At 43.9% G+C, this 17,138-nt stretch overlaps 1 protein-coding gene and 1 non-coding gene across 2 annotated transcripts in view; both read left to right on the forward strand.

Annotated features, from left to right (window-relative positions):
* LOC126176529 (aromatic-L-amino-acid decarboxylase) overlaps positions 1–17,138 on the forward strand; it is a 577,698-nt gene that overhangs the window by 276,909 nt on the left and 283,651 nt on the right. Inside the window, exon 3 of the mRNA XM_049923685.1 lies at positions 4,347–4,460. Within this exon, the coding sequence (XP_049779642.1) occupies positions 4,347–4,460 (114 nt within the window). The remainder of the gene's footprint in view (positions 1–4,346; positions 4,461–17,138) is intronic.
* Trnas-cga (transfer RNA serine (anticodon CGA)) lies at positions 5,063–5,137 on the forward strand. The gene has a single exon. It is a non-coding gene; the product is annotated as a tRNA-Ser (tRNA).

The following is a 17,138-nucleotide window of genomic DNA, read 5'->3' on the forward strand; positions in this document are numbered from 1 at the left end:
ATTTTATATTCGCTGTTCATGGCAGTAGTTCACTTCTTACGTAACTCCCACAACTTACAGTTTATGAACATAACGTTTCATAGGCGATGTACTGGTCAAGGAGGTCCGGTAGCATGGGCTCTCCGTTCACCGGACTTGATTTCATTGAATTTTTTGGCTATGGGAACATTTAAAGGCATTGGTGCATGCCGAAACCATCGACAATGTGCAAGCGTTAAAGAAGCGTGTGACCAGTTCCTGTGGCGCAGCCAGACGCGTCTGAAAGAGTGTATGACTCACTGCGAAGAAGGATTGAAGGATGCGTCAGGATGTGCGGTAACCACATGCAGGACTGCCTGTAGTGTCTACCTCTATGTAACAGACAGATTGGAATGAGAGGAAAGATTATCCATATGACAACAGGTGTTGGTATGCGGACGTATCATTATAGGAATTCTTCTGGTTTTGGCGATATTACCTCCTGTCGGAATATGTGAAACATCATGTGTTATGCTGAACGGATCGAAAAGTTATATACTATTTTTCAAACTAAAAAATATTTAGGGAGCTGTTGATAGTTTTCTGAAGCTCACAGACGAGAAGTCGAAAGAACACAAAATTAATTCCCACACAAAATGATCAAATTACGAAGTTTTCAGTGGCCTTTTTCGTCTAAACGATCACGTTGGACGCAAAATGTACAAAAAGTTTCAGCAGTGACCAAGCGATGGAGAGTCTTAACTCTGGAAGAACCGTATTTCCTTTGGTTTTGACAGGAAGCGCTGCTTGCTGAATGTTATCAAATGAGTGTGCCTTACTTTCTTTGCACGTATCCACCAAGTACTCTTAGCACGAACCAGGAAGTCACCTCTCGGCCTCTGATTCCGGCACCCGTGTGCGGCTGCCTTTTCGGCCACAGCTGTTTCGGATGCTAATTCCTGGAAACAAAAATAAATTTTGACGTTAATTATTGACTAAACCGTTGACCAGCAAAACATGTGAGAGAAATTTTCGGGTGCGAATTACCTGTATTTTCTACAGCCTATATTTCGTTACACTAGGAAGTTACCGTGTATGTAAGGGGTGTTTCAGACAAGCTATATAACTTTGTAACTTACAAAATAACAAGTAAAAGGAATACTCATACAGGTACCTAAACGTAAGAAGCATTACACTTTCTGTGGAGTTACCAACATAGTTTATTTATCTACTTACCAGAGAGTTTTAAATTGAGCATTTTTTCTGTCATGTAGCTAATACATTTAAACCATCTGTGTGCAAAACTATTTAAACCAAAAATTTTATCAATTTTAGTTAGTGAGTTAGAAAGCTTTGAAGTTTTAAGCGTAGATGCCACATGATGTACATAATTGACATTGCTGAGATGAACCTTCTGGTGGCCGAATGTTCGTTTAAGTGTGATGATCAAACGAGTAACCATTTTCCTGAATGCACAACGTAATGGCTGATGAAGCACTCGACCCGGGTATCTCGTGACGTAAGTATGACTCCTTCTTTGTAATCGTGTCGGCATTTGCCGAACATTAGCAACATGTCAACGTACTCGTTGTGTATGTATTCCATCTTTATTCCTCATTTGTTTCTGCATTCCGATCTGCCTTTTATACGGCAATGTTAAGGATACGCTATGCAATCTAATCGAACATGGCTTCAAAGAGCTCATCGAGGAAGTTTGTCGCTCCGTGACACCAGCAGGTTTTCATCACTTCCGCAGTTTGTATAAAAGTGACAATGAGTTGTGCATTCAAAAATGGGCGTTCCTTTGAACGCCTCCCTTCGATGAACACCCCATCATCAGAATGTCCATGTGAACACAGTCAATTGCGTACAGCATGTTGCATTCACCCCTTTTTAGGTTACTAAAAAAGACTAATAGAAATTAGATTTGTACATAGATAATTTACGGGCATCAGCTGGACGATAGAAAAACATATGTGCTATATAAATAATTGCAACTCGTTGCTGTAGCTTTCTGGATAACAACTACAAAAACCACGTTCATAACTCATCAGAATTTGGTAAGGAACGCATGTCCCGAAAGGTGCCCTTTGGGTGCAAATTAATGTTGAAGATACGGTGCGATACTTAATGGTAGATCGAGAACGACTTCGGTATCTCCTCAGTCCATTACATACCACTGTCGTCCGACGACAACAACGGCCGCGGGAGGTAGTACGTTCGCAACTAGGAGGGTTGAGACCGTGGTGCTCAATAGACGCGCACCAGTGTTAGTGGGCAGTGCGTTTGAAAGCACGCATCGCTGATATATGCTGTGCAACGAGCAGCAGAAACCCCATGTCGAGCAGTGCTTTAGAGCACCCAATACAGCACTGCGTACGGCGAACTGGGAGATTTCAAAGTAATCCGATCTTCAAACTTACTTTACGTTAAACGGTACATTTCTACACACGGGTTTCTTATCAAAACCTTATCTTCTAAGCCCCCTGTATAGCCTGCGGTAGCCTGTGTTACGATTTGTGGGACAGCCTGAATATACACTGCCTGACAATAAAAGTGAAGCACCCAGAAAATACACTCGGTTGTCAGTGTAACATCGTACACATGCACAACATCGGTGGGTATGTAAGTAATTAGAGTTGCCATTCTGTGTGACAGGTAGAACGGCTACCAAATTACATTCGTTTTCTTAGTGTTTAGTATCGTCGCCAGGGGTATATAAAGGGGCGTGAACAGCGTCAGATGTTGGGTGATCACTGTAAAGGACTCGGAGATGCCACACACGTGTGAGACAGCGTTATCAGCACTTAACAGAGTTTGAAATGGATCTCATTGTGAGTCTAAATTTGGCCGGCTCGTCGAATCATGCAATACCCAGATTTGTGGGGCATTCAGATGTGACAGTGGTCCGATGTCGGACTGCATGGGAACTTAAGGGCAGGCATACTCTTCATCAAGGTGCCGGTCAACAGTATCTGACCACTGCATGGGAGGTTTGCCGTATTGTGTGCCACCCATATCGTAATTTCTTCACAGCTGTGCTTGCTATTCGAGAACAACTAATGGACTCCCTATTACATTCTGTGTCACCCCCCCCCCCCCCCCACCATCGATCGGAGACTAGTAGCAGTTGGACAAGGAATTACCGCCCCCTCCGTAGGCTGCCGTTAACCCCACGTCACAAACGGCTGCATTTGGAGCGGTGCTGAGACCGGTAAACAGGGACTGTTAATGATCGGCGTCGCATATTGTTCAGCAACGAATCGCAGTTCAGGACTACCCTGCATGACAATCGTTGGTGAATATTCCGGTGACCTGGAGAGAAGTCTCGTTCTTCCAGTGTTCCGGAGAAGCACAAAATTGCTACTCCTGGCATTATGGTATTGTGAAGCATCGGGTATGACTTGAGGTCGCAGCTTGTATTGACTGAGGGAGGGTACTCTCGTGGCACAACGGTATGTCACGGACATCCTGTGTCCTCGTGTGCCATTTTCAACAGAAAGATGTTCGTCCTCAAATGGTACGTGTCTCTATGATATGAGTAACGTTGAGGTACTCCTGTAGCCAGCAGTATCTTTAGATTTGTCCCCGACACGTATGGGTCCAGAGTGGACGTCAACTACGTTGGATGCCAGCATCCATGATACCAAGGATCAGCTACAATAGTTGTGGGCTGGTTGTCTCAGCAGGGGCAACAAGTGATTTACGGCACCATTCCCAACCGAATCAATGAAACCATCCTGGCCGCAGTAGGTGCAAGTAAGTTCGTACTGCAAAGTTCTGTGTAAACTTAGCTCGATTTCTTAGTCACTGGAAAGCCGTCACAGACCCTCTCCAAGATAACCAACATGTAGATAGCAACGCCATGACTAGGGCGAGTCGTGATTTTTTTTGCTGTCGTAATTGATTTTGCGGTTTTCTTTTTGAATTAGATTCTAGGTTGTTACTTTCTTTCGGCTTTTCATTAACGTGCCAACGGCCTCGCCCCAGTGGTAATACCGGTTCCTGTCAGATCACCGCCGTTAAGTCCGTCGGGCTTGGGTCGCACTTGGATAGGTCACCGTTGGCAAGCAGGGTGCACTCAGCCCTTGTGAGGCTGATTGAGAAGCAACGACACCGCTCACGAAAACCGATAACGGCCGGGAGAGCCCCTCCGTATCCGCAGCTGGAGGCGTCTAATCGCTCAGGATGACATGGCGGCCGATCGGTACCGCTGGACCTGCAAGTAGGTGTTTGCTTGTTTGTTTTTCACCAACATAATCTTAAATTGTTTTCGTCTTAGTTCTTCCTTTGCAGCTAGAGCGGCGTATAAAATGACTTAGACTGGAAGCAGCGGTTCGTGATAGACCGTTGGTGTGGACTTGAATGGTGGTGACTTGTGTTGGCAGGTGACGCACTGGCAGCACCCCAGGTTCCACGCGTACTTTCCATCCGGCAACTCGTACCCGTCCATCCTGGGGGACATGCTGGGTGACGCCATTGGATGCATCGGCTTCTCCTGGGTAAGGCGAGTTTCATGTCACTCTCTGTTTTCATGGCGTATATTCCATGTGAAAATATGTGTCCACCTGGTTTTGTGTTCCTGTTTGTTACTGTTATGAGAGCAAAGATAAATTTGCTGATGTTCTCTGCAACCTTTCGATCAACTGACACATTCCACTTCCTAGCGTTTGTTGTGAATATTGAAAAGGATCGATTAGATCGTTTTCATAATAATTAATCTTACCTTTATGTTTGTGATAGTAGCTGAATTAGAGTAAGGGGAAGACCCTTTGTTTTTTTTTTGTTTTTTTTTTTTTTACTTCTCTCCAAATAGTATCAGTATTAAACTTCCTGGCAGATTAAAACTGTGTGCCGGACCGAGACTCGAACTCGGGACCTTTGCCTTTCGCGGGCAAGTGCTCTACCAACTGAGCTACCCAAGCACAACTCACGCCCCGTCCTCACAGCTTTACTTCTGCCAGCACCTCGTCTCCTACCTTCCAAACTTTACAGAAGCTCTCCTGCGAACCTTGCAGAACTAGCACTCCTGAAAGAAAGGAGTTCGGAAGGTAGGAGACGAGGTACTGGCAGAAGTAAAGCTGTGAGGACGGGGCGTGAGTCGTGCTTGGGTAGCTCAGTTGGTAGAGCACTTGCCCGCGAAAGGCAAAGGTCCCGAGTTCGAGTCTCGGTCCGGCAGACAGTTTTAATCTGCCAGGAAGTTTCATATCAGCGTAAACTCCGCTGCAGAGTGAAAATCTCATTCCAATATCAGTATTATTCCTGTCTCTCACAATCCTATGAGTGAACCTGAATGAACGATAGAACGAATTGACTGTATTTCCTCGTCGGTGATGGGGCGCATATCCTGCCAATTCAGTCTTCAATCTTTGGGATGTTAGCGCAAAGGCAGAGAGGTTAACTGTACCGAGGGCTGTCCCGCAGCGTTGACGAGGGTGCGGCGAGCCTCTTTGGAGCCATCGCCTCTCCCTCCACGGCTTTGTGCTGGTAGGTAAACGTAGAAGGTTTGAACTGGTACTCTTCCGGCCGACTCTAGGTAAGAAAACATGTTTTCGATTCACTCCGTGATAGATACTGGACTGGGTAATTGTTCTTCAAGAGTGCTAATATTTTGATTAACCATCTTCCTTACAGAATTAGGATGTCAGTTGACTTTTTAACTGTGGAAAAGTTAAAAGAGCTCTTACAATTTTCGCAATAATGCTTTGTGCTGAAGCTAAATGGCCCATGTGCCTGTGGTGTACGAAAGGACCCACGTTTTTACTTAAAGTTTATCAAAGTAAATTGACTACCATTTTTGAGAATAATACCAGGGGAAGTAATTGTACCTAAACGAAAGATCGAAATTCTTGATATTTTATGAGTTAGGAGCTTTAGGATGTTGTGTTTAGTATTGATTTCGTGTGTACGTGTGAAGTATTAGGAACCATATTGAGTGAATTTAAATTATGGATGAGTAGCTCAATTATTTGTGTTTAATACTCAAATTCTTATGCAGTGTTGTGTTGAAATATTTAGTTTTCTCTTTTTCGTTGTTCACTCATGATCAGCCATGTTTCCTTCATACAATCCGTTCGCCTCTGCGTTATTATCAATTAAACACAGTGCTACATTCTAAGACTACAATTAAACGGATAATGTGTTTCACTTACCAACTACGGGAAGTTAACTTGGCTTACTGTTGTTTACTCGTGACCAACTACGTGTTCTCCAGACGCTCCATAAGTTCCTGTGGTGTTACTAGATGAATAGAACTGCACTTTCAAAGTCTTTTCACTGTCGGTACCTATGGTGAATCTCGCTAAATTATGCGGTACTTGGTTATTTCTTTCCGACACAGTTTACCTCTCTGGCTAGCTTATCGAAAGTGTGACATATTTCTGCAACTCTATAAGAACCATTCTGGGGGTTTAGCCTGGTGGATGTACGCACGGATGACTGACATTCTTTTGTGTGCCGCCACAAAGCGCTACCACATGCCCATCATGACTCTATTTTTGTATATGGCACTCTCAACTAACATACACAGTACAGTGTCTGTATGAATGCTATATTTGTCCCCATCATCATTAGTTTATCTTTGTTTATTCTTTGTGTGTGTTCAATTTTCAGTGAGGCGTGTTTTTTATTGAGTTTACAAAGTAAATATGGAAGTTCTTAGCAATTTCCGACTTCTATTTACCAACTCCCTGTTAATCACCATTCCAGTTTGTCAGTATGGACCATTAAAAGCTAAGTGATACGGAGCATGACACAGTTAATTCTGTTTGGTCCTGATCGTAGTTAACAAAAACATTATGAGTGGACTATCCCTGCCGCGCGGGATTAGCCGAGGTTCGAGTCCTCCCTCGGGCATGGGTGTGTGTGTTTGTCCTTAGGATAATTTAGGTTAAGTAGTGTGTAAGCTTAGGGACTGATGACCTTAGCAGTTAAGTCCCATAAGATTTCACACACGTTTGAACATTTGGACTATCCCTGGTTGCTTTTACGTATTAGTTAAGTCATTATCCACTAGCAAAAATTAAATCATTTCTCCTCATAACGCAATCAGAGCGTCCTTTTCCTCCTTACCTGCCCCCCCCCCCCCCTCCTTCCTGTGTTATTCATGATTCTGTACGAAGATCATGTAAAAGCATGATCAAATTATCACTTAACGGTTCACATGTTCCGACGCCAGAGGCAAAAGGTTGAATTAATTACTTTATTATTGCTTCTCCCCCAGACGTGACGCTCCATATATAGCTTACTCCCCTAAGATATAATTGTTGTTACCAGAGATTGAGATCCATAATTAATTGACATTTTCAGCAGCCCGTAGCCGGAGCCCCATGACCGATACGTTACAATACGATATAGGGAACACGGAACAAATTAATCAGTTCACTAACTAATTTGAAGTATTCCAATTTTCACTTATAAATGTCAGCTCGGTTGTCTCTGCACCACAGTTCTGTATTTGTAATTGATACATTTGCCGTTCTCTATCATACGTAGTAGTTTCTATTATATTCATAGCAACACCCTGTGCAATATTTCAAGCATTCCATGTTACATTTCCTACCATTATTAAATGTAATTTGAGAACTATATGAAACTCTCACGCTCAACCTTATTTTCTAAGCACTCAGTTTCGTAAATTTTGACACGCCTTGCAGTTGTGTTCGCCGACACTGGTGAGCCAAAATATTATGAATACCTGCTGTACTGGTCCATCTTCGGAACGCAGTACAGTGTGGCATGGATTCAAGTAGCCCTTGCTAGATTTCTCGAGGAACCCGGCACAACGTGTTTACGTACGCGTCACGAGCCGGTAGTTTGTGTCCGCGGAGCAAGCATCCGATAGCGTCCCCTATGTGTTCCATCAGCACGGAACTGTTGAGCCTTTCTCGGCCACTTCGTGGCGTACTGCCTGTTGCCTTCTGTCTCGGGACCTTCACCCGATATTTGTTTAACACTTTTTCCTGATGCACGCCAGTATAAGTGGTTGGTGTGTATCGAAAAGCTACAAACGTTCAACGACACCCCTGAAAAGGGGTTCGCAGTGCTGAAAAGACGAATATGTGAGTTGCAACACCACGGACGCGAGATGCAGCTCCTGGAATCCGTTCTGTGGAGCAATGGATACTCGACCTGTTGCATGTTGTTGTTGTTGTGGTCTTCAGTCCTGAGACTGGTTTGATGCAGCTCTCCATGCTACTCTATCCTGTGCAAGCTTCTTCATCTCCCAGTACCTACTGCAACCTACATCCATCTGAATCTGTTTAGTGTATTCATCTCTTGGTCTCCCTCTACAATTTTTACCCTCCACGCTGCCCTCCAGTACTAAATTGGTGATCCCCTGATGCCTCAGAACATATCCTACCAACCGATCCCGTCTTCTACTCAAGTTGTGCCACAAACTCCTCCCCAATTCTATTCAATACCTCTTCATTAGTTACATGATCTACACATCTAATCTTCAGCATTCTTCTGTAGCACCACATTTCGAAAGCTTCTATTCCCTTCTTGTCAAAACTATTTATCGTCCATGTTTCACTTCCATACATGGCTACACTCCACACAATTACTTTCAGAAACGACTTCCTGACACTTAAATCTATACTCGATGTTAACGAATTTCTCTTCTTCAGAAACGCTTTCCTTACCATTGCCAGTCTACATTTTATCTCCTCTCTACTTCGACCATCATCAGTTACTTTGCTCCCCAAATAGCAAAACTCCTTTACTACTATAAGCGTCTCATTTCCTAATCTCATTCCCTCAGCATCACCCGACTTAATTCGACAACATTCCATTATCCTCGTTTTGCTTTTGTTGATGTTCATGTTATATCCTCCTTTCATGACACTGTCCATTCCGTTCAACTGCTCTTCCAAGTCCTTCGCTGTCTCTGACAGAATTACAATGTCATCGGCGAACCTCAAAGTTTTTATTTCTTCTCCGTGGATTTTAATACCTACTCCGAATTTTTCTTTTGTTTCCTTCACTGCTTGCTCAATATACAGATTGAATAACATCGGGGAGAGGCTACAACCCTGTCTCACTCCCTTCCCAACCACTGCTTCCCTTTCATGTCCCTCGATTCTTATAACTCCCATCTGGTTTCTGTACAAATTGTAAATAGCCTTTCGCTCCCTGTATTTTACCCCTGCCACCTTTAGAATTTGAAAGAGAGTATTCCAGTGAACAATGTCAAAAGCTTTCTCTAAGTCTACAAATGCTAGAAACGTAGGTCTGCCTTTCCTTAATCTAGCTTCTCAGATAAGTCGTAAGGTCAGTATTGCCTCACGTGTTCCAATATTTCTACGGAATCCAAACTGATCTTCCCCGAGGTCGGCTTCTACCAGTTTTCCCATTCGTCTGTAAAGAATCCGCGTTAGTATTTTGCATCCGTGACTTATTAAACTGATTGTTCGGTAATTTTCAGATCTGTCAGCACCTGCTTTCTTTGTGATTGGAATTATTATATTCTTCTTGAAGTCTGAGTCACACCTATTGCATATGGTCACGAAACTTAACACTCGGCGAAATGACACGTTGGAAAAGCAAATGCCGCGCACGCCTTTTCCGATACATCGCCAAGGTGATGGACAGTATATCGCGCAAGCACGGCGTAAAGGATTTTTCCGAACCCAGCAAGAAGACCGAAGAGTGTCTGAAATCGGCAAAGGACAAAACGGGCCCTCTCGCAAAGTTAAAATATGTCGCATACTGTGCTCGAGTGGAAAAGTCTATGTAGAAATGACTGGACGATCCATCAATACGAGGATCACCGAGCGCAAATGGTATCGTGATTTGGCACAGGTGGAGAAATGAGCCGTGGCGGAGAACGCACTGTGTGGGACCGACCACATAAAAAATTTGCCAATACTAAGGTTTTCGCTGTGGAGAAGGCCTACCACACCCGTTTGTTCAGAGTAAGGTATATAAATTCACAAACATGATAGCAGTTTCAACGAAATGGAAGAAAGCCTCAAGATGAACAGCCCCGGGATTTTCTACATCTACATCTACATCCATACTGCGCAAGCCGCCTGACGGTGTGTGTTGCAGAAAACTAACGTTACAGGAGAAGCACAGCGGTAATGACCAGGGAAAAGCCCTTGGACGTTAATGGGACAAGTACACTCGACAACAGAAACCAACAGATCATACGTCTTGTTACTGGGTTCAAATTAAACGAATTTTGGAACCAAGGTACCAATTTAGCTGCACTTCCGTCCTCCTCAAACCACTGTAGCACGATTCTGATTTTGTAACATGCTGCTGGGAAAGACATCAAACATGAAATGATGAAGGTGTTCTGAAATAGTGTTCACAAAGTCCATAGTTGTCATGGTGACTTAAGTACATCCAGTGGATGCCTGGGTGAACGTCCTCCACAGCTAGTACTGCCTCCACTAACACGATTACGCGGTGCGTTGCATACTTCGAGTATCTGGTCATCTGTAGGCACTGCAATCGACATGGTGTAAGAAGGAACGTGATTCATTCGACTTGTCGAAACGTTTCCATTGACCTACGGACCAGTTTTCACATGACAACACACGTGGGTCGTCTGCTGAGAAGCCCCACGTTCAACAATGTGGGCTGAAAGGTGTGCTCCGAAACACTTGTGCCAGCATCAGTGAACGTGCTCTGTCGTCCAGTCTGCCACACTCGCCGCCTATCTTTTTTCTCAGAGCGAGCAAGTTTCCGATGTTCACGTTCTATGATGGGACGTGGATGTCCAACGTCTTGTCGCCTACCCCGTTCGATAGATGCTCACGTCTGCAGCACGTGAACAGTTGACGAGCTTCGCCGTTTCCGAGACTGGTCGGTCAGCTGATTTGAGGGAGGTACCAAACAGCGAAGTCATCGGTCCCATCGGATTAGGGAAGGAAGCCGGCCGTGCCCTTTCGAAGGAACCGTCCCAGCATTTGCCTGAAGCGATTGAGGGAAATCACGGAAATCTAAATCAGGATGGCCAGACGCGGGTTTGAACCATCGTCCTCCCGAATGCGAGTGAATGTCCTCCACAGCTTGTACTGCCTCCACTATCATGATTACGCTGTGCGTTGCGTACTTCGGGTATCCGGCCATCTGTGGGCACTGCAATCGACCTGGTGAAAGAAGGAACGTGATTCATTCGACTTGGCGAAACGTTTCCAAATGGTTCAAATGGTTCAAATGGTTCAAATGGCTCTGAGCGCTATGGGACTTAACTTCTGAGGTCATCAGTCCCCTAGAACTTAGAACTACTTAAACCTAACTAACCTAAGGACATCACACACATCCATGCCCGAGGCAGGATTCGAACCTGCGACCGTAGCGGTCGCGCGGTTCCAGACTGTAGAGCCTAGAACCGCTCGGCCACCTTGGCCGGCGAAACGTTTCCATTGACCTACGGACCAGTTTTCACATGACAACACATATGGGTTATGACGTAAAATAAGTGCTTTCCTTTGTACAAATACATCTCAGTCAACTGTCATTCTTTGGCCTATTGCATGTAATCAGGGTCTCAATCACAGATTTCTGCCTATTTGATAAACAAACAATCAGTGATGCAAATGATATTTTCTCTTTCCGAGATGGTCAAAGTCGCTTATGTCACAGCGTTTCCCAGTTGCAGCCCGATCGTCGCTAAAATGATTCATCACTTCTCTCTGCTCTTCTTATATACTTCCCTTACCGTATCGTATACCCGCAACGCAATCACATTCAACCTTGTGGCGGGTAGTGGTTATAACGCCTTGGCGCATCAGCGTGTCACTTTATTCACAGTATCATGGTACGCACGTCCGTGTCTTACCACAGGGCTCATATACAATGTTATACTACCTTGCTGGCTATTGCTACGGGTCTCACCAGTTGGGATGTTGTTTCACGATAATTTTGGAATTCACATTCACACTAGCATATTGTAGGACATGTGCTACTTGTCATAATCACACATAAGAGGAAGGCCTGGACGTTACACTGCTGCACATCCGCCATTCCTTGCCATGGATCTCTCACCCTGCTTCTGTCAACAAGACTGGCGTTTTATAGCCTAAGTATCATTGCAAGTGCCATTCCAGAAAGTGGTCTTCGTTTCTGAAACTGGAGTCGTTCTCTGTGTCAACTACTGTCAATTGAACCAGCTCTCGTGTCGACACTAAGACTACCATTGCTAGCTCTCGACGTTCTTGAGACCAGAGAAACTCTCCCATTCGTCCCATAATTGACACATTGTATAAACCAAGAAATGATGTAAAATAAGAGCTTTCCTTTGTACAAATACATTTCAGTCAACTGTAATTCTTTGGCCTATTGCATGCAATCAGGGTCTCAGTCACAGATTTCTGCCTATTTGATAAACAAACAATCAGTGATCCAAAAGATATCTTCCCTTAGTGTAAACGTTACGAGAGAACGAAAGCTAAATTTATAAACGAACTGAGGAAACTCTATCGTTGTCTTCCGCTTCATGTTGTCATATTACTAACCAATCCAATCAGAATTCTATACAGCTAAGTTTTAAGTAAAGGAAAAACGTAAATCTGCAAGGAGAATACACTGATGAGCCAAATCATTATGACCACAGCCCACCGCGAGGTTGCATGCCTCCTGCTGGTGCTGCGGGCACGTGACGCTGTAAGGAAAGAATGTAAGCGGAAGAGAAATGAATAGGCAGTCATCACAGCAAACATACGCGTGGCAAATGCGGAAATCCACTGAAAAATGGTTCAAATGGCTCTGAGCACTATGGGACTTAACATCTGAGGTCATCAGTCCCCTAGAACTTAGAACTACTTAAACCTAACTAACCTAAGGACAGCACACAACACCCAGCCATCACGAGGCAGAGAAAATCCCTGACCCCGCCGGGAATCGAACCCGGGAACCCGGGCGTGGGATGCGAGAACGCTACCGCACGACCACGAGATGCGGGCCGGAAATCCACTGAGACAAGCTGTTTTGGAAAAGGGCATATTCTTATGGCCCTGCGGCTGGAAACGAGAATCTCTGAAAAGGCGAAGCTGTTCGGCTGTTGGCGTACTACTATCGTGAGCACATATGGAAAGTGATTGACGGATGGTGCTATAAGGGGTAGGCCTTATGGGATTGGACGACCACGTCTCATCACAGAACGCAGAGATCGGAGGATCCCCCACTGTGTAAAGCAGGATAGGCAGCGATCTGTTGCAGATCTGACGACAGAGTACAGAGCTGGTGCAGGCTCAAGTGTTTCGCAGCACACCGTTCAAACATGGAGCTCCACATCAGACGATCCCGTACGAGTTACTGTGTCGACCAAAAGACATCGTCAGTTATGACTGCAGTGGGCACAGCATCACTGAGTTTTCACCGTGGATCAATAGGAACGTGTCGCCTGTCGAATAAACAGCATTTCTTGTTATACCAGGTCGATGGCTGGGTCCTTACACGCCGTCATCAAGGCGAAAGGCTGGACGAAACGCGCATCACGCCACAGACGCAGGTTGGTGAGGACAGAACTATGGTATGGGGTACACTGAGTTGGGCTCTCATAGGGTCTGTGGTGGTGATCGAAGGGACCATGACGGCAGTGAACTACGTGAACATTGTGCCGGACCACCTGCATCGCTTCGCGCCTTAAGTCTCCCCGTACGGCCATGACGTCCTGCAGCAGGATAACAGTCCATGCTGCAAGGTCAGAATCGTGCTATAGTGGTTTGAAGGGTGTTATACTGAGCTCACATTGATGTCTTCGTCAGCAAATGTGCCTGATGTGTACCCACTGGAACACATATCGGGGCCTGCTGTGTGCTGTAAATCACCATCCCGTAATCTGTGGGAATTGCTTGGCCTGTGCGTAGACATCTGGGGCCACATACTTCTGGAATCCTGCCAAGGACTTGTAGAATCCATGTCAATAGGAATCTCTGTTGTACTGTGTTTGAAAAGTGGAACAACACGCTATTAAACACGTGATCACAAAGTTTTGGCTCATCGGTCTAAATGTATGTGGAATACATCTTCTCTTTTACGAGGGGATTTCTGAAGTAAGTTAAACATTATTATGGAAAGCCAAGTAACTTTTATTGAACGCTGCACAATGCTTCAAAGTGACACAAATGGATGACATTATTTTTCATTATACTCACCAAGCGTCTACTTTTAGTATGTGACAGCGGCTGCCTTCAGTTTACAGTTGAGCCTTGAAAGCGTAACAGGTCAACATGAGGTGGCCTACAAAGAGTTTTTTGTTTGAGAATGCATGTTTTCGGCTATATTTTTACTTCTGACGGTGAGTAATGGGATAGAAGTGTAAGGTATGTTATAATCTAGGACGATATAAATATTCATTTGTCGTTGTCAGTACGTGTAATATTGCGATGTACTGATTTGTTTCCTTGTTTTATAGAAAATGATAATGGGATAACGTAACCAATTATGTTTCTTCTTTTCTGACGTGCATCCGTCTTTAAACTATGTATATGGTATAGGTACATACAAAAAAAATCAGAGCGTCACGAACATGTGTTGCACTTTAGCTGCACGTAACATTACATCATATCTGTGAGACCTATTACATTTCTTATTTTCTAATGTAAATTCAGCTTAAATATATATACTGCACAGAATCAGACAAAAAAATCAAAGTGAATATGTGTCGCAGTTTCGCTGCTCATAAAACTACATCTTGGCAAAGTAAACTGTCAATATTGTAGTGAGAATCATCAGAGTTTATTGCCTGCAGCTTGGTCGGTATGAACCTGATGATATAATCAACAGATAGTCATAAGGAAACAACTACAGACCGCCATGACAGATATTTTACTCCTCTGCAGAGTGAATGATTCGTCTTGGCTCTCTCGCAGAAACTATGGGAACAGCATAATAACATCTAAACAGGTGCTGGAAAATTCTCAGTGTGACAGTTATCTTTAGTAACTCAAGCATGAGAATAATTTGACAAAGGAAAGCCATTTCGGTCAGAATTAATTTTCGGTGCTCTCACGGTGTTAGTATGATAACTCTTTAAAATATACAACAGTTTGTTACTTACATATTGTATAATGTAAGAAATATTGGCAACACATTCTCTGTAGCTTTCAGCTGCCAGTCGCCACTACGTATACTATGCAAAAAAACACAAATTCTCCTCGTGCTACATACATACACCAATTCCCTGCTACCTCTACAAACTTGTTTTGTAGGACCACCTACACATCTACTCCTTCCTTGTAGTGTGTTATTACCTCCTACTATTTGTCGGCTACTGTTTCGGCTCGTAATTTATAACTGGTGTTTTGAAGACGTGCAGCCCACTGTTCTAATTCTTTTCTATTGTGTTTGCCCACCATCCCCTAAAAATCCCTCAAGTTGTCATGAAAGTGCTGACAACAAGGGAAAAAACCAGATACAGCTCATAACTTTGACGATGCACTGAAACGGACATATAAGAAAACCATACGTATTTTTCTGAGTTATTTCAGATCAGCGATACAGATAGCCGTACCATAGGTACAACCACAACGGAGGGGTATCTATTGAGAGGCCAGACAAACGTGTGGTTCCTGAAGAGGGGCAGCAGCCTATTCAGTAGTTGCAAGGGCTACAGTCTGGATGATTGACTGTTCTGGCCTTGTAACACTAACCAAAACGGCCTTGCTGTGCTGGTACTGCGAACGTCTGAAAGCAAGGGGAAACTACGGCCGTAATTTTTCCCGAGGCCATGCAGCTTTACTGTATGATTAAATGATGATGGCGTCCTCTTGGGTAAAATATTCCGGAGGTAAAATAGTCCCCCATTCGGATCTCCGGGCGGGGACTACTCAAGAGGATGTCGTTATCAGGAGAAAGAAAACTGGCGTTCTACGGATCGGAGCGTGGAATGTCAGCTCCCTTAATCGGGCAGGTAGGTTAGAAAATTTAAAAAGGGAAATGGATAGGTTAAAGTTAGATATAGTGGGAATTAGTGAAGTTCGGTGGCAGGAGGAACAAGACTTCTGGTCAGGTGACTACAGGGTTATAAACACAAAGTCAAACAGGGGTAATGCAGGAGTAGGTTTAATAATGAATAGGAAAGTAGGAATGCGGGTAAGCTACTACAAACAGCATAGTGAACGCATTATTGTGGCCAAGATAGATACGAAGCCCACGCCTACTACAGTAGTACAAGTTTATATGCCAACTAGCTCTGCAGATGACGAAGAAATTGAAGAAATGTATGATGATATAAAAGAAATTATTCAGATAGTGAAGGGAGACGAACATTTAACAGTCATGGGTGACTGGAATTCGAGTGTAGGAAAAGGGAGAGAAGGAAACGTAGTAGGTGAATATGGATTGGGGCTAAGAAATGAAAGAGGAAGCCGCCTGGTAGAATTTTGCACAGAGCACAACTTAATCATAGCTAACACTTGGTTTAAGAATCATGATAGAAGGCTGTATACATGGAAGAACCCTGGAGATACTAAAAGGTATCTGATAGATTATATAATGGTAAGACAGAGATTTAGGAACCAGGTTTTAAATTGTAAGACATTTCCAGGGGCAGATGCGGACTCTGACCACAATCTATTGGTTACTACCTGTAGATTAAAACTGAAGAAACTGCAAAAAGGTGGGAAATTAAGGAGATGGGACCTGGATAAACTGAAAGAACCAGAGGTTGTACAGAGTTTCAGGGAGAACATACGGGAACAATTGACAGGAATGGGGGAAAGAAATACAGTAGAAGAAGAATGGGTAGCTTTGAGGGATGAAGTAGTGAAGGCAGCAGAGGATCAAGTAGGTAAAAAGACGAGGGCTAGTAGAAATCCTTGGGTAACAGAAGAAATATTGAATTTAATTGATTAAAGGAGAAAATATAAAAATGCAGTAAATGAATCAGGCAAGAAGGAATACAAACGTCTCAAAAATGAGATCGACAGGAAGTGCAAAATGGCTAAGCAGGCATGGCTAGAGGACAAATGTAAGGATGTAGAGGCTTATCTCACTAGGGTTAAGATAGATACTGCCTACAGGAAAATTAAAGAGACCTTTGGAGAAAGGAGAACCACTTGCATGAATGTCAAGAGCTCAGATGGAAACCCAGTTATAAGCAAAGAAGGAAAAGCAGAAAGGTGGAAGGAGTATATAGAGGGTCTATACAAGGGCGATGTACTTGAGGACAATATTATGGAAATGGAAGAGGATGTAGATGAAGATGAAATGGGAGATACGAT

The sequence above is a fragment of the Schistocerca cancellata genome, chromosome 3 (genome assembly GCF_023864275.1).
Source record: "Schistocerca cancellata isolate TAMUIC-IGC-003103 chromosome 3, iqSchCanc2.1, whole genome shotgun sequence".
In the NCBI taxonomy this organism is placed as follows: Eukaryota; Metazoa; Arthropoda; class Insecta; order Orthoptera; family Acrididae; genus Schistocerca; species Schistocerca cancellata.